The 24069-nt window shown below is 41.0% G+C and overlaps 1 protein-coding gene across 2 annotated transcripts in view; it reads right to left on the bottom strand.

The window, feature by feature from the left end:
• LAMA1 (laminin subunit alpha 1) overlaps positions 1-24069 on the bottom strand; it is a 412090-nt gene that overhangs the window by 39075 nt on the left and 348946 nt on the right. For both annotated transcript variants that reach the window (XR_004538373.1, XM_033934013.1), the window contains exons 54-56: positions 20856-21007; positions 12112-12300; positions 11662-11863 (exon numbers count right to left, since the gene is read on the bottom strand). Coding sequence is in view for 1 of the 2 variants with exons in the window: in XM_033934013.1 (XP_033789904.1) it covers positions 11662-11863; positions 12112-12300; positions 20856-21007 (543 nt within the window). In the remaining variant the exon portion in view is untranslated. The remainder of the gene's footprint in view (positions 1-11661; positions 11864-12111; positions 12301-20855; positions 21008-24069) is intronic.

Below are 24069 nucleotides of genomic sequence, written 5' to 3' on the forward strand. Positions count from 1 at the left end.
GAATCACTACTGTGTCTTTGTAAAAGAAGCCCTAAAGCTTCAAATAATTTTTAAAAAGTTTAATTAATGGAAAGTGGCAATGGCATGCTGCAGAAAAAAATATCCAGAGAATAGGGATGTAAGCAGAATTTTAAAAAACTGGTTAATTTCCGATCATTTGCAGAGCTTTTCAGTGATTTTCAGACATTTTTGATTCACTTAAATAAATTTTAATATGTGTTAAGAACATATGAATGTGTATTAATTAACATAGCTTAATTGATAGGTTAACATATGTTAAAATCAATTTAGAAAATGTGTTGTCTCTGAGGATCTGGGGTTAGAGTGTATAAGAAAAGGTTATTAATGTTGGTGTCTGAAGCCACACTGTACAAAAAAGCAATAAAAATCAATTTAGGAGCATTAACCCCTCCTTTCACAAAACTGCGCAAGAGGTTTTTAGCGCCGGCTGAATGCTCTGAGCTGCGCTGTCGCTCATAGAAACTCTACGACTGTCGGAGCAGCGCAGAGCATTCAATGCGCCAGCCAGCGCTAAAAACCTTTTGCGCGGTTTTGTAAAGGGAGGTCAATTTTTTAAGGTGTGTGAATAAACCAAATGTATGTTGTGTATATTCCTGCTTTAAAAGAAACCATCCTGAAATGTCACTGGAACCAGTCCATTCTATTTGGCTTTTTTCACCAGCAACACATAAACAAATGCAATCAATAGGGAGTCCCAGTCTTTAGTTTTTCATTGCACTGGTGACAAAAGCTGTGCAGGATACCATTTTTCTTTATAAAAGGAATAAGAAGACCGAGGGCAACAGAGCTTGGGAGAAAGCCTTCAATATAGTGGAACAGAAATACAGAAAATGGTGGCAAGGATCATATGACTTATCCAGTCAGTCCATCCATACCAGCTTGAACCAACCGAAAATTAGTTGTCATAAAAATGAGGCCAGACAGACCTCAATTGTTTTAATTTGAAAACAAAACACAACAACTCACTTATATAATTAATTTAGGGGCAGAAATCCAACGTAAAACCTAATACTTTAATGATACCTGCTTGACTATTGATAAGATTATTTATGAAAACATTTGGAAAGCCAGTAAATGGACAATTTCCAAACCACAGAACTTTAGTTTTGGCTGGATTCAAATTTAACAAGTTTAACTCAACCCATTCTAGGTTGTAGCAAGGTCATATCATCAGATAAAGTAATGAAAACAAAAAATATCTTCTCCATAAGAAAGTAAATATTCTTTTCATACCAAAGACTAGCCTTGTGCTGTATGGCCTCCAAACTTTTGCCCCATGCCCTGATTCGACTGCTCCGCTCGCACGATGAAAAGCCTTGAAAACGCCTGAAAAAGATCTTACTTGCACTACCTACCACGCCTCTGAAAGAAACTACCTACCCACATAAGATCATTATGTGGTCTACTGAGCTTCAAGAAGGCAATAAAAACTCACCTCTTCCCCTGACGCTCTATTAGTGTATGCCGATCCAAATTCGCCTAACTTGCAGACAAAGTGCTCGACCCTTGAATCTCAAATGCTATGTGCTTCGTCCCATGTCAGACCATACCATGTTTTCTCTCTCAATGTTCTTCCACACCTTGTCATATTATTCACCATCTTTGTCCTAATACACTAGACCAGGGATGGGGAACTCCGGTCCTCGAGAGCCGTATTCCAGTCGGGTTTTCAGGATTTCCCCAATGAATATGCATGAGATCTATTTGCATGCACTGCTTTCAAGGCCTATTCATTGGGGAAATCCTGAAAACCCGACTGGAATACGGCTCTCGAGGACCGGAGTTCCCTACCCCTGCACTAGACTATACTTTAGTACTACACCATATATACCAGGGTTAGGGAACTCCGGTCCTCGAGAGCCGTATTCCAGTCAGGTATTCAGGATTTCCCCAATGAATATGCATGAGATCTATTTGCATGCACTGCTATCAATGCCTATTCATTGGGGAAATCCTGAATACCCGACTGGAATACGGCTCTCGAGGACCGGAGTTCCCTACCCCTGCACTAGACTATACTTTAGTACTACACCATATATACCAGGGATAGGGAACTCCGGTCCTCGAGAGCCGTATTCCAGTCGGGTTTTCAGGATTTCCCCAATGAATATGCCTTGAAAGCAGTGCATGCAAATAGATCTCAGGCATATTCATTGAGGAAATCCTGAAAACCCAACTGGAATACGACTCTCGAGGACCGGAGTTCCCTACCCCTGATATATACCATACTATGGTTGCCATACTATGTCTACCATGCTACAATCTCTCATGTTTGCCAGTCAATATTTACTATGCCATGTCTTCCATGTTATGCATGCTTGTCTTACCATTTCTACTACTACTACTTATCACTTATATAGCGCTGAAAGGCATACGCAGTGCTGCACATTTTGACATTTATATACATTCCCTGCTCAGAAGAGCTTACAATTTAACTTGGACAGACAGACATGACATATAGGGTTGGGGATGCAGAAACCAAGGTGAGAGGAGTTAGGAGTGAAAAGCAGTCTCGAAGAGGTGGGCTTTTAAATGGTCCGTGAACACTGTCAGAGACGGAGCATGCTGTAGGGATTTGGGCAGCTTGTTCCAAGCATACGGCACATCAAGGAGCCTGGAGTTGGCAGTTGAAGAGAAGGGCATGTTATGTTTCACTTCATCAGCCATGCTTGTAATACTATATCTGCTGTGCTATGTTCTACCATTCTACTCTCACCATGCTATGTCTTGTTATTTTATGTATCACCATGCTTTGTTAACTAGGTTTGCCATCTCTATCAGACAATGGTTGCCTTGCTATTTTACACCACACGATGTCTGAGAGTGTGGCACAAAGATTATAACTACAGCCTCAGCACCCTGTGATTGTGGTTCAGGCCTACATTGTCCCCTGTGACTCTGAGCAGGCCACTTGGTACCTCATTGCCTCAGAGAGATTGTAAGCTCACTGGGACAGATAGGAAAAAAATGCTTGAGTACCTGAATAAATTCATGTAAACCATTCTGAGCTCCCCTGGGAGAATGGTATAGAAAAAATAAATGGTTTTTTTTGCTTCAATCTATTCCTACAGATTGATAGCAGAAAAGTAACTTCGCAATGGCAGCACTCCTCTTGGAAGTCATTTTATTTAGGTATTCTCCTGAGTTTATCCATCAGCAATGTTATCCTCTATAATAAAACCCTAAGCGTGCATGCGCACTTAGGAGGCCGTGCTCCCTGCCACCGTGGTGTTTGCTTCTGTGGCCGTATTTGATTTGCGGCGCATAGGGCAGCTCATGACAGCTTGTGGTGTGCGGCGGCTTGCGGCGGTTTGCATGGTATGAGTGATTCAGTTGCTCCGATTGTGGATATTTTACTGCCTCGTCGATAATGATCCACCAGCCTGTGAAGAGCAGGACTCCAGCAACGGTGTTGCGCTTTTCGCTCCAGTCGATACACTCAGAGCACCTCACGCTGTCCAGGAAGCCGGACATTGCGTTTCCCTGAGGCCGCCCACCCCAAGTCCTACAGCTGCCCCTTCTCCGGTGCCCCCCAACCCCCTTCGACGCGGCTCCTCTTTTTACCCCGATACGTCCTGCCGTGCCACAAACACGGCCAGAGAGAGATAGGCAGGGGGGCCAGGGAGAGAGAGACAGACAGAAAGAAGTGAAGGGGGAGAGGGAAAAGGGACTGCTTTGGGGGGAGAGGTGTGCTGGGGGGCAGCCAGCAATCTTGGTTTGCTCGGGGGGGGGGGGGCCAGGGAGATAGACAGACAGCAGCTAAGGAGACAGAGAGACAGAAATAAAGACAGACAGACACATCTATTCTAGCACTTGTTAATGTAACGGGCTTAAAGGCTAGTTTAATATATACTGTATATCTCTACCATTTCACGATATACAAAAGTGTGTCATTATCATTTATCTGTATGCTGATGACATCCAAATAACCCTACCAGTTGAGAATCTGTAAAACCTCTCCGATATGGTATCGGTATTCTTAGACTGTGTCTGCATATTAATAGGCTTGGACTGAATTTAGATGAAACAGAGCTTCACTGGATTAGTCACAGTACGTTAAGTAGTATTTTGACGCAACTTTCCATTGTTGTGAAAGATGATATCCTGCGTGTTGTATCAGGGGTGGTAGACTCTTGGTTTTCGGCTTCTGATCAAGTACATGCTGTAGTTTCCAGTTCTTTTTTATTTTTATTTTTTAAATTACAGCTGCAGCATAAATTGAAATACTAAACTCAGAGCTATTTTAAACACTTCTCTAGTCATTAGTGCATACAGTGATAGATGATTACAATTCTTTGTATGTGGGACTCCCTGCTTGCACACTAATATTACTATAGATTGTTCAGATCTCAGCAGCTAAATTAATTGCTGGAATTCCAGTGAGATTTCTGCCCAGGACGTTTATTTAAGGAATTATCAACAGAACTTCTATGCTGGTTAACATTGTTTGTTAATAGGTCACTGCAGGATGGTTGTTTTCCATTAGAACTTGGACATACAGTGGTGCCTCACACAACGAACTTAATTCGTTCCAGGAGCAAGTTTGTTATGCGAAAAGTTCGTTATGTGAAACGCGTTTTCCCATAACAATACATGTTAAAAAAAATAATTCGTTCTGTAGCATAAAATATGCTAAGATGACATAAAAAAAGATAAAATTTTTGTTATTATTTTTATTTAGATACATCTAAAAACATAATTGTTTTTTAAAACAACACATATTTTTTAAATTTTTTAAAAGACATTTTTAAAAGACAGACTAAGTAGAGTCTAATTTTACAGTGAGAGAGGGAAGAGTCTCAGCGGCAAAAACTGGGACTTAACTGTTCATTTTTTTTTTTTTTTCCTAGCATCGGGGAAGCGGCGAGAATAGCTCCGCCCCCCCCCAACGCATCAGCAGTAGGCGCTGGGCCCCTGCGAGCCGACGGTCCGCCACTGCACAGGGAGCCAGGCGGAGAGAGGGCAGTTAAGCGCAGTGCCTGCGTGGAAGGATGCAGCTCGGGCGACTTCGTTGTGTGAAACGAAGTTCGTTGTAGGAAGCAAGACATGAAGTTCATTGTGCGCAGCGTTCGCTGTGCGAGGCGTTCGTTATGCGAGGCACCACTGTATTGTGTGGTGTGTCCTGCCCTCCCCCATCCCCAATGAAAGGAGGGAACTTGGATCCCACCCAGTGTCATGTGGCTCATATTCCAGTTTTAGCCAAGATTGAATCCACTGGAGCTACTAGATTTCAACAGAATTTGAATGATTAGGACTTATTAGATGAGCCATCACAGTGCAGTGAAGAAATTATAGGTTTCAACTGATGGGGGGGTGGGGGGGGTGGGGAGGGAAGATGAGCTTTTGTGGTGCAGCTAGACCTGTCAGCAGAGTTTGATTTAGTCAGACATGAATTGTTTTTGGTAAGCTCAAGTGCTGCTGGATTTAACTCATATATTCACACTCCCAACTTATTTATTTATTCAGTTTTCTATACCGTTCTCCTAGGAGAGCTCAGAACGGTTTACATGTATTTATTCAGGTACTCAAGCAGTTTTTCCTTGTCTGTCCCAGCAGGCTCACAATCTGTTTAACATACCTGGGGCAATGGGAGGGATTAAGTGACTTGCCCAGGGTCACAAGGAGCAGCATGGGTTTGAACCCACAACCTCAGGGTACAGAGGCTGTAGCTTTAACCACTGCGCCACACTCTCCCCACAACAATTGCGACGTGCCTTTAAAACGTATCTTTTCAGGGAATACTTCAGAAGATAGAAATCGGATGTCTATTCATGTGTATTATTAGTCTTTGTAAACTGCATAGAACTGCCTAGAAACCACAGGCATCACAGGCTACGCTCACAATTGGTTCCAGGGATTCCTCAGGAACAGATCCTACCAAGTATTCAAAGATGGCAAACTTTCCCATAGCTGGAATAACAACTGCGGATTACCTCAGGGTTCCCCCCTATCCCCAACCCTCTTTAATATCTACCTCAGCTCATTAGGAAACCTGCTACAAAGCCTAGGGCTCACCTTCTACATCTACGCAGATGACATTACTGTAGTGATTCCGCTAACCGCCCTAACGTCACAATTCTCCAACTCCTTAACCAACATTCTAAATCAAATAGAGCGCTGGATGATGGCCTTCAAACTGAAACTCAACACAGAAAAAACCAAATTCTTCCTGGCATCACCCAACGAAAAGATAAAAGAAAATTCAATTCACCTACAGAGCCGAGAATACAAAATTGACCAAACCATAAAGATTCTGGGGGTAACACTTGACAACACCTAACCCTGGAAAACCTCACAAACCTACTGTTTAAAAAATGTATTTCGGTCCTCTGGAAACTTCGCACTATTAAAAAATTCTTTGATGAAAAGTCCTTCCGTTTACTAGTACAATCATCCATCTTAAGCATCCTAGATTACTGTAACATCATATACCTAGGAGCTTATAAAAAGAACCTCAACAAGCTGAGATTAATTCAGAACACCGCAATCCGACTAATCCACGGTTAAAAATAAATGGGAACACATTTCCCCTTATTATCAGAAACTCCACTGGCTACCCGCAGAATCCAGAGTCCTCTTCAAGGTTGCTTGTTTTTGCTACAAAGCTGTCTTTGGGATTCTTCCAGCTTACCTAATCTCCCAGTTCTCCCCCAACGAGTCCAACAAGAGCACTCGCAGAACAGAACTATTTAATTACCCCTCCTTGAAATCTTACCAATACAAAAAGTTTCTAGATAGAATGTTATCATTCCAGGCAGCTAGGCTGAACACATGGCTTGGAAAGCCCATACTTGAGGCCACTACATACGCAGACTTTAGAAAATCCCTGAAAACTCAACTGTTTAACAAATTCTAAATTCCCATACCCAACTCTTCCTCGCCATGACCCTTCCACCTCACCCCCTAATTCCAAGGCCCAAAACTAATTATACTTTCCACCTTGAATCTCATGTACTGACATAATGTATCTTTATTGTAACCCATCTGCACCCCATGTACTGACAAAATGTATCTTTATTGTAACCCATGTACTGACTAAATGTATCTTTATGGTAACCCACCTGTATCCCTTACACTGACAAAATGCACCTTGATAGTAAACCACTTGTCTTGTAACCCACTTGCATCCCATGTACTGACAAAATATACCTTTACTGTAACCCACTTGTATCCCATGTACTGACAAAATGAATCTTTAATGTAAACCACTTGCATCCCATGTACTGACTAAACGCATCTTTATTGTAAACCGCTTCGAACTTCACGGTATAGCGGTATATAAGAAATAAATTATTATTATTATTAATGGTATTTGCAGTATAGAAGTGAGTTTTATGTTATCTTATGTAATGTTATATTATGCTGGCTCAGTGATATTTTGAAAAAGCAGGAATTGATGATACCACAAGGTTCCCCTCCCTTGTCTACTTTATTCAGTTTCTTTGTTTCTTAGATGAAGTTATCTGTCCTTTTGGAATATCATATTTTTATTATGTGGATAACATAATCCTAATTTTTCAAAAGAAAGGTTTAGTGACAGCTATGTTTGAATTTATAGACCTAGATACTGGTGCAAATTTATGGATGGATGCAACAGCAAAGATGAAAAATAAATCCTGAGAAGAAAAAGATTCTTTGGGTTGGAAGAGGGAAGCAAGGACAGGTGAAGTTCTAGTTAAAGCTGGTTGTTCAATCCTTCCAAATTGAGAATCCAGACCATTAGGAGTATATAGTGATGCCTATCACTCTATGGAGACAATAAAGTTATTTAAAGCAGGTGCATCAGATATGCTATTGTATAGTACTGATCTTTAGTCAATAGTCATTACCCAAATGTCAAGAAAACATATACTTCTATTTTGCCTGGATAGTATAATTTTTCTTACTTTGGAGTTTTTATTTTCCAAAAGTAAATTCCACTGGACTGGAGTCAGACGTTAGAACTTAATCCAGTATTGAAAAGTCAAGCGTCCCAGAGATTGCAGGAGCAGCTGCAATCCACTGCAAAACACAGTTGATTAACATTTTTTTCCCCTATGATCTTTGGCAGGGGTCCAAAACAGAAAACAATCTATTTTGACTCCATCAAGTTGGTAATTCTTCACACACACTGACTTTTCCAAATGATCATGCTAATGATTGTGTAATTTCATTTTCCAAGTTATTCATAAGGCTGAAGCCATGCTCACATTCAGCACTTGATGGAAGGAATGTTCCACCAACATCCATCAACTTTATGAGACCCACTCCTCAAGCTCATTCTCTGGGGACCTCTCTGCTAAATGGGCCCATAGAAAGTTTATGAGCATAATTACAGAAGTAGTATTCACTTGACTACTTTGTTAAATGCTAACATCAAGAAGCATCTTAACATTCAGGTACTTTCCAATTTACCACTTGCAAAATGAATTATTTCAAGGGGAATTACACCTTGTTTTTGAAACAGGGTAGTTAATGAAGCCAACTGTGGCATAACTTCACTTAGAACTTCAATGATACTCAATATTCTAGTGAGTTTAGCTTCTTGTAGCAATATTTAGAAATCAGATCACTGTCTTTTTCTTCTTCAAAATAATTAAAGAGAGGCTTATAATTGTGCATGATTGCTTGAAGTGCAAAATGCCTAGACAACTAACAGACTTCATTAAGAGATATGAAAGTTACAAATTCACATTTTGAGGCATTTAGAATCTCTTCAAATTTGCATTTCTTTAAAGAAGAGAGGTCGGAGACTTGACTTCTTTCCATGTATCTCAATATGCAATACAGTTTTGTTGGATTAAGGGCTCCTTTTACAAAGCCGCGCTAGGGCCTTCATGCGCGGAATTGCGCGCGCTAGCCGCTACCGCCTCCTTTTGAGCAGGCGGTAGATTTTTGGCTAGCGCGCGCTAATCCAGAGCGTGCGCTAAAACGCTTAGTGCACCTTTGTAAAAGGAGCCCTAAATGGAACGTCATACTTAACTACACTGCAATATCATTGTCTACCTTATATCACAGAAGCACCATTGAATGTAAACATTACATTGAATGTAAACATTACATTGAATGTAAACATTACATTGAATGTAAACATTGAATGTAAACATTACATTGAATGTAAACATTACCAGTCTGGTGGGGGATTTTTTTTAAAAGAAATCTCTGATTGCAGAGATCAGTATTGCATCTCTGCAGCTTTCAAATTCCGACAAATATTTTATATTCCAAAAAGTTCATGGATCTAAACTTGAAGTATGATTCAAAATATTTGGTACCTACACATCTGTACTTTCATCAACAAAGAATGAAACATCATTTATCTGATTTCATCTATGATATCCTTTTGTACAATGCTGTTAATGATTTCCAAGAACTTGTAAGCATAAATTGTGCTTCTCCAGCTATTTGGAACGCATACATATATTATTAAGAAAGCTAAAACAAGAGCATTTTCCAATTTGTGGGATCAACTGTTACAATATAGAGCTAAGAAGACCGACACATCCATGATTCCCTATGTATTGAAGCTTTCTCCACTTAGATAGGGAAAAGCATTAAGAACTATTTAGAAACTGCTTTAGAAACACCGAGTGTGTTTTAGCATAAAGTAGGAATCGCAATCTAAAAGAGCATCTCTGCAGGTCAGATGTGTGGAAGCACGCAGTTGACGAGGAAGCGGGGCACTTTAGATGTGAGTGTTGCATCTTCTGTTCCATAATGTTGGAGTGTCAGATGGTTCAACTCCCAAATAAAAGGACAATAATTTTGCACGCCCGCACTACTTGCATGGTCATCCATGTGAAGAACCTGCTATGTTGCCTTTGTCAACTGAGTTACATAGGTCAGACTGCGCGTTAGAGAATGACACGGTGACAAAATTCATCACCGTCCCCGTGGATAACCACGGGAAACCATCTTCATGTCATTCTTTAAGGAGAGAGGGAAGAATCAGAGTATGAATGGCCACAACCACTGACCCTCAAAGCTTTGCGTTGAAGAATGCTGGCGTAGAAGGATTGAGGTTGAGATAGACACCACAGAATGACAGTCTCTGGTATCCAGAGCAGATATTGTGATGTCATAATGCCTCATTCCACCAGTGCCTAAGAGCCAATCACATTAGTGATGTCACAATGGCTTCATTATCCTTGGCTCACATAAGAATCAGATTATGAATGGCCACAACCACTGACCCACAAGCTTTGCTTTGAAGAATGCTGGTGTAGAAGGACCAAGGTTGAAATAGACACTAGAAAATGACATGGGATTATTTCCCGCGGTTATCCGCGGGGACGGGAACGGTGATGAATTTTGTCTATGTGTCATTCTCTACTGCGCGTCCCCTGAAGACAAGGATGTTAGAGCACTGATATAATATTGATCATGCTAGAAGAGTGGATCATTTGGGGGAGCATTGTCATTAATAACCTACTTATCCCTTACATCATTATAAGTTCTTTGCGATCTACAGCTCAAAACCTTCTTGTTATCCCATCACTGAAACAAAAATACATTAGGGACCACAATCTTTTCTGTTAGCGCCCCTTCTCTTTGGAACAGTATGCCAAACTACTTAACGCGAAAAACTTACACTTACAGACTTTAAGTCAAAACAAAAGATATTTCTCTTTCTCGACGCATTTGATTCCTAATTGTCCTTTTAATGACTACCCAGTATTTAGAAGGAATCTTAATACCTGTTCCCCTTCCTATTGTTCTTCACCCTTATACGTTCTCTTTTTCTTTACATATTGTAGTTCCAGCCCTCCTTTCCTTAAAAGCTAGTATTTACCCTAGTGTTGTTGTATTTTAATCAGTAGATGGTTTTAACATTTTTGTATACCGCCTAGAAAGTTTGATTAGGCGGTATAAGAAATTTTAAATAAACTTGAAACTTGAAATGTGACACAGTTTTAAGAACCTAAAATGCACAGTTCTTGACTCGGTCACCTATACACAATGTCGTGGCAATCTGAAATGCAGATTAAAACAAAAAGAACAGCAGCTAATTTTCACTTGGAACACTGTTTGGCCCGCAGAAGCGCCCAGTCATGCGCTATACTCCAGCCTGGGGAGGTTGTGCTCTGAAGCCTATAAGCAGGACTAGAAAAAAGACAATTTTTCCAAAATGTCAGCGATGTGATGCAAAGATTTTTGCTCTACAAGTAAAATTACAAATGTAACTGGCATGACTTCACAAAGGCAACAATGCCATAATATTCTCATTTTAAACACAGATTTGATTGATTGACAGGGTAATAAAGTAGAGATAACTGTATACAGGTGGTTTAATCTTCCTGCTTCGGTAAGCATGAAGGCAATTTCATATCTTCATACTGCATGGGCATTCACATAATTTAAGCGACTAGACAAATAATTAGCATCACACATGTTCTTAATCTCAGTCAAATGCCAAAAAAGCTTATGACTTACCTCCCCTTTTACAAAGCCGATTTGGCTTTTTTTTTTTTTTTTTTTATCACCGACCGCAGTGGTATTAGCTTCCTATGAGCGCTGAGAGCTAATACCACTGGCAATAAAAAAAAGCCTAACTCCACTTCATAAAAGGGAAGGTTAGTTACAATGAGGTTAAAAAGCTACCTTCCTTTTTGGTGGGAGAAGAGATATACAACTTTCACTACTCCATTTAGAAGGACTCACTTTTGCAACTGCAGCAGCTCGGGCCGAGGTTGTCGTGTGTATGTTTTTGTCTATGGTGACCCTGGCAGGGGCTGGAGATAGCTGTGGTGCAGGGTGAGGGTCAGCTTCTTCGAAAAGTGCAGCTGGTTTTGGCTTTTCTGAGAGTAAGCAGTTCTCCATATCTACTTGCTCATATTTTAGGGCAGTAGTAAAATCCAAGAGCCTGGTTTCAAGACAACAGGATGTTAGCAGCATTCTTCAGATCACTATCGACTAAAATCAGAGAAATATTTCCCTCCTTGAATTATTCAGGCACTTCAATCATCCGAGCAAAAGCAAAGCATTCAAGTGGAAGAGTGAACACTGAACAGTCCATGAAAATGTGAAATACGAAGTAATAAAAAAAGAAAAAAAAATTATATGGGGTATGTATAATCACAAAACACAGCTGTGCTATTCATATTGACTTACTCTTGATTAAAGATAACATTTCTGATGCATCCATAAAATGATTTCTGTGTCCTGAATACAGTTATTCCTTCCCCAGAAGGAATGCCTCCAATGTACAGACTAGAAACATTCATGGGGCTTGTTTCAGCCAGGGGCCCACCCAGCCTTACTTCTGTAGGATCACCATCATCAACCTGCACTGTGATTACTCTAGAAAGAAATGCATAAAGAAAAGAAAAAAAAAATCCAATGTATTAAGCATAAGACTGGCAACGAACAACACACTTCCTGATCCATGCATGAAAAATTTGTTACAAATCACAGACATCATCCTTATGGTTCAGGACACATTTTAATATGCATCATACTTTCAGAAATTTTTAATAATTAATTTTGCTCCAAGTGCAAAGAAAGTAGAGAAAGTCACGGGGACAAATTTGTTCCCGGCCCTGCGGGATCTATCTTCATTCACATCCTGTCCCATCCCTGCAAGCTGTGTCCCCATGTCATACTCTAAAAGAAAGTATGCATATTTCGCTAGATGTAAAGCATTCATGTCTGGGCCAGTTTTAGTTTTCCTTATGCTACTAAAATCTGGAAATCCATAAATGCCCAAGGAAATTGAGAACAGTTAGTTCACTCGTAAGAACATGTTTCTATAGGCTAAGAATGATCAGATCATTATCTGCTTTCCTTGATGAATCAGCATTAAACATATTAATACACTCATTAATAATATAAAAAAAAAATCGATTATTGCAATGCCCTATACAAAGGGTCCACTTTAAAAGAAATACGCAGAATACAAATTCTTCAAAACACTGCAATAAAAATAATTACGAAAAAGAAAAAATTTGATCATGTTACACCGCTTCTAAAGGAAAAACACTGGTTACCAGTAAACCACAGAATCATCTATAAAATAGCTTTACTCACACATAAAATACTAATAAATAAAGCTCTCACATTTTTAGAAAGATATCTAATACCATACTCCCCCATAAAATTCTTAAGATCTGAAGATAAAGCTCTACGAGTAATGCCTTCCTTAAAAATTATATATTCTAGGAGAGATTTGATCTTTTCTGCCACAGCCCCTCAAATCTGGAATTCACTCCCACTTAATATAAGAGAAGAAAAATCACTGAGCAAGTTTAAAAGTCTCCTAAAGAGCTGGCTATTCAAGAACGCTTTCCAATAGATTTGTTCTAGGAAGACGATCTAATAGAATTAAGCGGGTACCTGCTCCCCAACCTTCTGTGTCTTTGGACCTTCCCCTTGTTTTATTTTTTTAGAATTGTATTTATGTCCACCTCCCTCCTAACATGTATTACATGTATTACTGTATTAGTAGTGAATGTTATGTTTGTCAGTTTTTATTATTTTACTTAATTTTTGAACTTATGTAAATCGCATTGGATTTGGATTATGCGAATTAATCAAATAAATTAAGTAAACTTGAAACTTTTAAAACAGACTTTACCACCTATAAAACAGATGCTACACATGTTTTTATATCAGAAAGTCTAACATATACCATCCTACCTTGCTGAATTATAAAGTAGCAGATATTATCCCAGATATTATCCTTACATGTGGCCGACATCATCCACGGAACCCCGGTATGGACAGTCCCAAAGTGTGCTTTCACTTTAAAAGTGTTGAGACTGCCCACACCATGTGTGCTTCATTGTCTTCATATCTGCCATCGACTTGCAGGATCTTCAGTTCTTCATTATCTGTGCAAAGACACAGTTTTTACACACTTTTTTTGTGACTTTAAAACCAAAAAGACTCTTTCGGTTACCTTTTTCTCTCTATTCTCAGGCAGGGTCTCTTGGGCTTGACCTCCCCAGAAGCTGAGAATCCTATGACCCTGCATTGACAGTGTGTTCTCCTAAACTGACCTGCAGCAGCTCTGAACATTCAAGATGACTGGGACCTCCGATGTCGACGCTCATTCATCAATGCTGGCATCTGCTTCACTGGTGCTGCCTCCCTCAGGGGAACTTTGAAAAGATCTAAGAAGTGAAGACATATTTTCCCCTCCAGGTCTTTGTTGGCATTATTCCAGTCATCGCCATGCTTCAAGCGTGGGCATGTGGAGTCTGCATCACTTCCATCAGTGTCATCTCTGAAGCACACCTCGATAGTGGTATTACCAGTGTTTTGACACCCGACACAACCTGTGCCTACTGGACCCTTATCTATAGAGGTACCAGTGCCATCGCTGCATGATCAGCTAAGAGGGCTGCTTGTTTCAGGTTTCTGGGCCTCATTGTGTCTTGTCAGGTAGAACCGATGTTGTGACTTTCTTCAGGGTATGCTGTGAGGTCTGCTGTTTATCTCTATATAGTAGGTCCTCAAAAACAATTGGTTGGGGCTTGAGTTGAATGAGGCAGAAAAGTCCGTTGGTCACCTATTTGAATTTTGATGGGTCAGTTGGTCACCAATTTAAATTTTGGAGGGAAAATCAGTTGGTCTCTTTTTCCAATAGAATAGAAAAGTCTCTGGTGGGTTTAAAGATGTTCTCCTTGTGAATTTGGGTTATATGTTCTCTCAGGGTTTCTGCAACTGGCATCATGCTTGATGCATATTTTCGGGTCTCGCTGCATCTTGTCAGGTAGAACTGATGCTTCAGCCATCATGCTGTGGGTTTCTTCAAGGTATGCTATGAGGTCTGTGGTTTGTCTTTATATAGCAGGTCCTCAAAACCAATTGGTTGGGGCTTGAGGTGAATGAAACATGAATGTCCGTTGGTTACAAATTTGAATTTTGGAGGGAAAATCAGTCTTTTTCCCATAGAAGGGAAAAGTGTCTGGTGAGTTTAAAGATGTTCTTCCTGTGAAGCTGGGTTATATAGAAATACAAAACATGATACCTTTGATACGGTTCCTCATAGGAGGCTGTTGAACAAACTTGAAGGGCTGAAGTTAGGATCCAAAGTGGTGAACTGGGTTAGAAACTGGCTGTCGGACAGACGCCAGAGGGTGGTGGTTAATGGAAGTCACTCGGAGGAAGGAAAGGTGAGTGGTGGAGTCCCTCAGGGTTCGGTGCTGGGGCCGATCCTGTTCAATATATTTGTGAGTGACATTGCTGAAGGATTAGAAGGAAAAATGTGCCTTTTTGCAGATGATACCAAGATTTGTAACAGAATAGACACCGAAGAGAAAATATGAAAAAGTATCTGCAAAAGTTAGAGGAATGGTCTAATGTCTGCAACTAAAATTCAATGCAAAGAAATGCAGAGTAATGCTTTGGGGATTAATAATTGGAAGGAACCGTATATGCTGGGAGGTGAGAAGCTGATATGCATGGATGGGGAGAGGGACCTTGGGGTGATAGTGTCCGAAGATCTAAAGGCGAAAAAACAGTGTGACAAGGCAGTGGCTGCTGCCAGAAGGATGCTGGGCTGTATAAAGAAAGGCATAGCCAGTAGAAGGAAGAAGGTGTTGATGCCCCTGTACTGGTAATTGGAAAGGCCCCACTTGGAGAATTGTGTTCAGTTTTGGAGACCGTATCTGGAGAAGGACGTAAGAAGACTTGAAGCGGTCCAGAGGAGGGCGACGAAAATGACGTATGAGGAGACTGGAAGCCCTGAATATGCATACCCTAGAGGAAAGGAGGGACAGGGGAGATATGATTCAGATGTTCAAATTCTTGAAGGGTATTAACGTAGAACAAAATCTTTTCCAGAGAAAGGAAAATGGTAAAACCAGAGGACATAATTTGAGGTTGAGGGGTGGTAGATTCAAGAGCAATGTTAGGAAATTCTACTTTACGGAGAGGATGGTGGATGCCTGGGATGCGCTCCCGAGAGAGGTGGTGGAGAGGAAAACGGTAACTGAGTTCAAAGAAGCGTGGGATGAACACAGAGGATCTAGAATCAGAAAGTAATATTAAATATTGAACTAAGGCCAGTACTGGGCAGACTTGCATGGTCTGTGTCTGTATATGGCCGTTTGGGGGAGCATGGGCTGCAGAGGGCTTCAATGGCTGGGAGGGTTTAGATGGCATGGAGTAAGTTTTAAAGGAGATTTCAGCAGTTGGAACCCAAGCACAGTACCGGGTAGAGCTTTGGATTCCTGCCCAGAAATAGCTAAGAAGAAAAAATTTAAAAAATTTAAATTGAATCAGGTTAGGAAGACTGGATGGACCATTTAGGTCTTTATCTGCTGCCATCTACTATGATGGCAAATAAAGGCCAAATGGCCCATCCAGTCTGCCCAAACTGCAGACTTCACAGCATACCTCCACGATCAAGAAGGTCTAATATCCAGAGGTATGACTCCAACCTATTTCTCTGCTCTGCTAGCGATATTCAGATTTGTCAGCTGATGAGTCCTCTAGTAAACCTTTGAACTCATCTCTTCCATTAACTCAAAGCCAAATGTCACTCCCTATAAAAATAGAATCTACCTGGAGGCACTCAACTATAAGAAAGTATCTAAGGAAACTCTGGTTGATGTCCCAGTAGTGCCACACAATTGGACACTCTCTACTGCATCCAGTCATGCCCTGACTTTGACAGGCTGCAATTATAACACCAATCTTTGGTGGTAAAGTGTGCTTTAAAGAGAGCTCATATTACCAGAGCTACAGCCAGTACTCCTCAAGGAAGGAAAAGCAGAAGGTTTAGACACAGAGTGTTCCAGGGATCCATGCTGGCAAACAGAATTTTAAACCACAGTTTTTACATGATTTTCTATCTGAAGTCACTTATTTAACAGATGTCTCTTTATGATCAATATATACCATCAGAGCATCTTCCTTCCTACCAGCAGTTAATAAATAATTTCCTCGAGACCATAAAATACATGGCATGCTCCACATTTGATATTACTTCTAGAACCTCTGCAGTCTCCATATCAATGTGAAGACAACCATGGCTCCGGATCTCATACTTAGACCCTAGCGTTCAAGAATGTCTCTCTAACATACCCTGTGTAGGGATGATTTACTTGGAGACCACATAGTGGAAACTTTCCAGAGGATCAAACGCCATATTGATTGCATGACTTCTTTATCCTCCTCAAAATCTCCTCAGTTTCATCTGCCAAGAAGGTATTCAAAAACTTACAAGCACTCCATGTCTTACTCAAGAAACAGATATCACCAGCCTTCTTCATCTGCTTGCCCAGCGACTCAAAGACAACCCAGATAACTGAAACCAGAGAAAGTTCCTGTGCCACCTCAGTCCAAACACCAGCAGTCCTTTTGACATCCTCTTAGAGAACATAGCCGCTGTTCCATGTCTTTCTGCTCAGACTATATCCATTGGGGGTTGCCTCATCCATTATCATAGGCATTGGTACTTGATAATATCAAATCTTTGTGCCAGACAGGGGGGGGGGGGTAAGTTCAAGTTGTTCGGGCGTGGGGCTTTGCGAGCAGGGAGGGGAGCGATGCCGGATTTCAGGGTGGGGGGGTGCTCGCAAATCAAGTCAACACTTGGTTTGCGAGACAAGTTTTGCTCGTCTTGCAAAACACTCGCAAACCGGGTTACATGCAAACTGAGGTTTGACTGTATCTTTTTACCTCCCAGCTGCAGACACTCCTTCACCAGGAGTTCTGAACCCTCCTCCAGTTCAATGCTGTAGAAGAAGTACCTCTATAGGAGAGGGACAGAGAGTTCTATTCTACATATTTCCACATACCTAAAAAATTTGGAGGCATACATCCTATTTTAAACCTCTGAGCTCTTAACAAATACTTAGTAAAGGAGAAATTTCACATGACCTCTCTGGGAATTCTGTTGCAACTCTTGGAACAAAATGACTGGCAAATAAAGGAAGCATATATTCATATTTCCAGCCTGCCTGCTCACAGGAAATACCTCCAATTTGAGTGGGCACCTATTAATTTCAATACAAAGTATTCCCATATGGGCTGGCACCAGTCGCTGATTTTTTGTCGCTAAAAGCCGACACCACGCTTGGAGAATGACTCGGCGAAGTTTAAGCATCCACAGGAGTGCTCATTTAAATATTGAAGAGCCCATCTGCATGGCAGTGTCAGAGACTGCTAGAAAGCTCGCAATGAGCCGTTTTGATAATCCGCCACTAAAATGCATGCAGGTTAAACCGGCTGGAACCGGTTTAGTGACTGTGTTAAAGGCAACCTTAAGTTTTGAGAATCTGGCCCTGAGTACAGACTGGTAAGGAGAGGAGCAAGGGGGGTGGGCTGTGTAAGATAAGAGGGCTGTTTTATTTAGATTGGGGGATTTTAAGCCCATTCCTGAGTTGCTGTTAGACAGCTCAAGCATTCATCCTCTTTATCTTAAACTATTGAAATTGTTTATACTGTCTTTTCTCTGGTAATCTGATTTCTAGATTATAAAATGATTTTTAAACAAACGAGGTCAGATTCTGGCCCAGAAATGTCTAGGAAAAAGGACAATTTAAATTAAATCAGTAATTTAAAGAGAGGGTACGGCTGAGCAGACTGGACGGACCATTTGAGTCTTTATCTGCTGCCACTGACTATGTTACTATCTGTTACTATCAACTACTTTGGCAAGACTACATTCGCTGCCTATTAAAGCTTGCATTATTTTTAAATCATCATGGAAGGTTCACAAGATGTTTGCAGGTACTTTTCTTTGTTTTCAACACTCAAAAAATATGAAATAATAGACCAACACAAGAAGCTAGGCAAATAGCTTCTGTTGGGGGGGGGGGGGTCGTCTATCCATTTATAGTTTATTTATTTATAGCCCACCTTTAACAAGGTGGGTCACAAAAGTACACACATATTACTTAATTTTATAAAAACATCCATAAATAACAAACAATTACAACAGTCTCCTCAGAAGCACATCATTCAGCTCCAAGATAAAAATATTAGTGCTCAACACTCATATTTCATTTTACAAAAAAAGGTATTGTTTCAATAGTTTCTTAAAAGTATTCAAATCTCCCTGCTGTCTAATGTAAAATGGAATATTGTTCTAAGAAGACAAACCAACTCCAGTCATAGGCAATCTCATTTGCTTTAAAGTAGGGGCATTCAAATCTCCAGAATCGTCTTCTTCGCTCCGCGGAAACGAAGAAACTGGGGACCACGCACTCCTCCGTCGGGCGGGAAGGCACTCGCGCACGCGCGGTGCGGCCAACTAGAAACTTCTAGTTAAAAAGGTCCGTACCGAGGGCTCCGTCGGTGACGTCACCCATGTGTTAAGAATATGCTGCCTGCTTGTCCTGGGATAATCGACTGAACTTAAACTTTGAGACGGTGAACATAAGGAAATGCCATCTCACGTATGCATAAATACAGGTCTTTGTCTGTACTAGAGGTGTACCAAATAACATATTTTACTATTTGGCTGAATACAAATAATGAATACAGAAGTAAGTGCAGCAGGGCAGGGTAGGCTGCATGAGGGAAGGGAAGGGAATGACTTTATGGCTACAATCAGGTGTACCAGACAACTTACAGAAATCCCCACAGCTACAATTTTGACACTCTCCTCACACACACACATATAAGCCATGCCACCCACCCCCTTTACCTAGTCACCAAAACAGCCCAAACAACCAGAGACATGAATGGAGAAAGAAGAAATGTGTCATTGTATCACACTAAGTTGATAAATTGTTTAAAATAGGTTTTCTCCTATTTCTTAATTATCATATATTTTGATTGTTCCTGGTAGCACTTGTCTCATTACCATAATGCTGCCTTCTGAGGAATCTAACTGCCGTTTCACCAACCAAGCTCAAGTCTCCCATTAGAAAGAATAAGAAAAAGACAGGTAATCAACTGGCTACACAAACCTATACCGCTCAATATTCAGCACTATTTACAAGATCAGCCAGGAATAACTCCTGGCCAGTTAAATAGTGCTAAACTGGCTAACTGCAAATATTCAGTGGAGATAGCTGCTGAATAGTCACCAGCTAGCCCAGTCACCAGCCATATCAGCGTCATAGCCAGTTAGCGCCAATATTCATTGGCTGACCAGGCTCTCTTTGGGTGCTTTTATTCTGCATGCTGCTGCGTCTTTCATATAACTTGCATACCTGGAATCACTGGTGGCCCGGAGGTGTAACAGGCAGGAGCAAGCTTTCTGCACTCCTGCCCCACTGCTGAGCCAGTCGCTGCCGCAAGTTTAGGCAGTTCAGCTGTACCTAGCAGGGAGTGCCCTTTCTGTACTGCTGCCCGGCACTGAGCGGCTTCCTGAATGGCTGCCCAGAGTTCTTGTGAGACTTGCGATAACTCAGGGCAGCCATTTAGGAAGCCGCTCAGTGCGGGGCAGCAGCATACAGCTGAACTGCCAGAAATCAGAGCAGCAGGGCAGGAGGGCGGAAAGCTCGCTCCTGCCGGTACACCTCTGGACCACCAGGGATTCCAAGTACGCAGGTCATACGGAAGGTGCGGGGGCATGCAGGATATCAGCAGAGAGGAGGTACAATGGACAGGGAAGGGAGTGGGGACAGGGTGCAGATCCTGGCGGCCCGGCGAAAACCTGCAATATGTCCAGGAGGGGGGGCGGGTGGACACTGGTACAAATATAAGCCGAGACCCTCATTTTTGGGCCATAAATCTCAGCTTATATTTGAGTATATATGGTAAATACAAGTCAGTACAATACAATATAATTCTTAAATCCTGGCTCTGCCCAAACTGTACCCCCTAAACGTCCAGTTATGTGCCAAGGAGAATTCAGGGATTGCCCGGACAGCTTGACTCTCCAGCCCAGTTAAATCATTTAAAATATCGGTCCGAATATATTTAGGAAACACTCCATTCTACTTTCCAGGTACCTTTTACTCCGAGTCAGGATAACAGAATGTTCCTCTCCATCGTGATATGTTGCGGCTGTTGGCTTGATGCTCAGTCTTTTGGTGCTGGCTCCATCCCCGGGATTAACTTGCACTTCAATGTGGCCATCAATCAGCATAACAGAAAAGAAAGGCTGTAGATAGAAACAGGAAACTAATATGGTGGACTATCAAAATGTCACAGTTGTTTTAAACAATTAAGAATGAAGCCCCAGTCTTCAACAGATCTGATATAAAGGCAATTTATTTTCAGCATTATAAAGCAGTAAGACATCCACCGCTAGCATGTCCTCTCTATATTTATTGGAGGCATATGTGATTACAGGCAGTAGAACAGAAACGAGAACATTTTATTACAGACAGGGGAAGGACTTCTCCCAATAGCAATAGATATACTACAAAAAAAAATTAAAAACAAGACCGCAACAGGCAGACGTCTAAAGATATTTATAGATAACTAACATGGCATGAGCTAGTCACCTCCTGCTAATAACTGTGCTACTGCTAAGTCTGGCACAGTCTAACAAGATTAACATACGTTATTTACTGCAGGTCTCATTTAATATAATGGCATTTCATATTTATGATATCAGCATATGATAGCATGGTAGTGTGCTTGTTAAATCTAGCCCTCAGAAATACTCATTTTGCTTCACTTGTGTGTCTTTGTGAATCCCACCACATTTTACAGTAAAAGGTATATAAGAATTGCCATACTGGGACAGACCAAAGGTCCATCAAGCCCAGTATCCTGTTTCCAACAGTGGCCAACCCAGGTCCCAAGTACCTAGCTAGATCCTAAGTAGTAAAACAGATTTATGCTGCTTATCCTAAGAATAAGCAGTGGATTTCCCCAAGCCATCTCAGCAGAACGAGATTTAGGAGTAATCGTCAGTGCAGACATGAAAACTGCCAATCAAGTGGAGAAGGCTTCATCTAAGGCAAGGCAGATTTTGGGTTGTATCAATAGAAGTTTTGTCAGCCGAAAGCCTGAAGTCATAATGCCGTTGTACAGGGCCATGGTGAGACCTCATCTGGAGTACTCTGTGCAATTCTGGAGGCCACATTACAGTAAAGATGTGCGCAGAATTGAATCGGTTCAGCGGACGGCCACCAGGATGATCTCGGGGCTCAAGGGTCTCTCGTACGAAGAGAGACTGAACAAATTGCTGCTCTACACTCTCGAGGAACGTAGAGAGAGGGAAGACATGATTGAAACATTTAAGTACCTCACGGGACGTGTCGAAGTGGAAGATGATATTTTCTTTCTCAAGGGACCCTCGGCCACAAGAGGGCACCCGCTCAAACTCAGGGGCGGAAAGTTTCATGGCGACACCAGAAAGTATTCTTCACAGAGAGAGTGGTTGATCATTGGAACAAGCTTCCAGTGCAGGTGATCGAGGCAGACAGCGTGCCAGACTTTAAGAATAAATGGGATACCCATGTGGGATCCCTACGAGGGTCAAGATAAGAAAATTGGATCATTAGGGCATAGACATGGGGTGGGTAAGCAGAGTGGGCAGACTTGATGGGCTGTAGCCCTTTTCTGCCGTCATCTTCTATGTTTCTATCCAGCCCTTTTTAAAACCCTGCTAAGCTATCTGCTTCCTCTTTTATTAGTGAATGCTACCTACATGCAACCACCATCATACAATAAGGCAACAAAGAGCTGTCTACCTCAGAACCCAAAATCTGAATCAGCAAGTGTCACAAATAGCCAAGGGTGAGACCAAGACACCAAGCTGATGAACCCTATACAATGTAGACCAGTAATACAACTGGCTAAAGTCAGCACAGTCATGTAATGATTTTCAACAGGGATATGGTTTACTATATTTGCTATGATATTTTATGAAAAAAAAAAAAAAAAATTAACTTTTGTTCTTAATCTTTCCTTTTCTATTTTTAATGGAGTTCTTTTCTTGATGAATATGAATTACGTATTGTAAAACGCTTAGATCCTTTTAGGCTGTTATGCAGCATATAAAGTTCTTAATAAACATATAGGTGAATTTACTGTGTGTGGGAAGGGGCTTTGGGCCTCTTTGCCAAAGATAAGACGAGGGGAATAACAGACTTTCTGCCTTGTTGACCAACATACCTAGAGGTACAGTATGACCCATTACTGGGAATGTGGAATTCACCAAGGGGGCAATTCTGTAACTTAGTGCCTCCCTTTGGGTGCCCAGATGCAAAGCAGAAAACAAGTTTCAAGTTTAATTTTATTTTGATATACCTCCTATCTATCAGTATCAGGTTTCAGGTTTAGGTTTCAGGTTTATTTAAAAATTTGACAGACCGCCTTATTAAAATTCAAAGCGGTTTTACGTGATATAAAAACAAAGTATATTAAGAACGTACATTAGAAACAAATAACAAATAATGCTACAAGCAGTCAAACGTAGTGACAAACATTAACTTACCGATACAGGATGGAAATGGGCAGAAATACAATTTAAATAAAAAGAAAGCGAGGGGAAGAGGGGCCAAAACAAAAGGAAAGGGAACAAAATATAAATAGTCTAGAATAATTTAAAATAAGCTAAAGTGATTTAAAAAAATGGCAAGGAACAGATTTCCATTGCCGTCCTTAGAACGACTATTAAACAACATATGCGTCTTTAAAAAGAAAAGCCTTCAAGTTACTTTTAAATTTGTAAGCGGTGTACATAGAAAGTAAAAAACAAACAAACAAACCAATCAAAATTACCAATGTGGTGGACAAATACGAGCGATAAACACAGACTTGCAACAGGAGGGAGGGGATACTGGTTACATTAATATCTTACCAAAATACAAAAAAAAAAAAAAAAAAAAAAGAGAATGAGACACAGTAGGCGTAGAGAATGGGCGAAGTCTTGAAATGGTGACGATTGGATTTATGAAGTGATAGCGTCTTTAAGCAGAAATGTTTTAAGGTTGGATTTGAATTTCGCTAAGCAGTCTTCTTTTCTAAGGTAATGAGGTAGGGCGTTCCATAAGCTTGGTGCAGTAACCGAGAAGATAGTTTTCCGGGTGGTGTCATAAACTATATGACGAATCAAGAGCACTGAAAGAAGATTTTGTTGGGCCGAATGAAGTGATCTTGAGGGGGAATATGGTACTAGCAGTCAATCGATGAATGCTGGAGTATGTTCAGACCTTGCTTTAAAAGTCAGAAGAAGGATTTTGTATGCTATCCAATGAGTTATGGGAA

This window comes from Geotrypetes seraphini, chromosome 2 (assembly GCF_902459505.1).
Source record: "Geotrypetes seraphini chromosome 2, aGeoSer1.1, whole genome shotgun sequence".
NCBI lineage: Eukaryota > Metazoa > Chordata > Amphibia > Gymnophiona > Dermophiidae > Geotrypetes > Geotrypetes seraphini.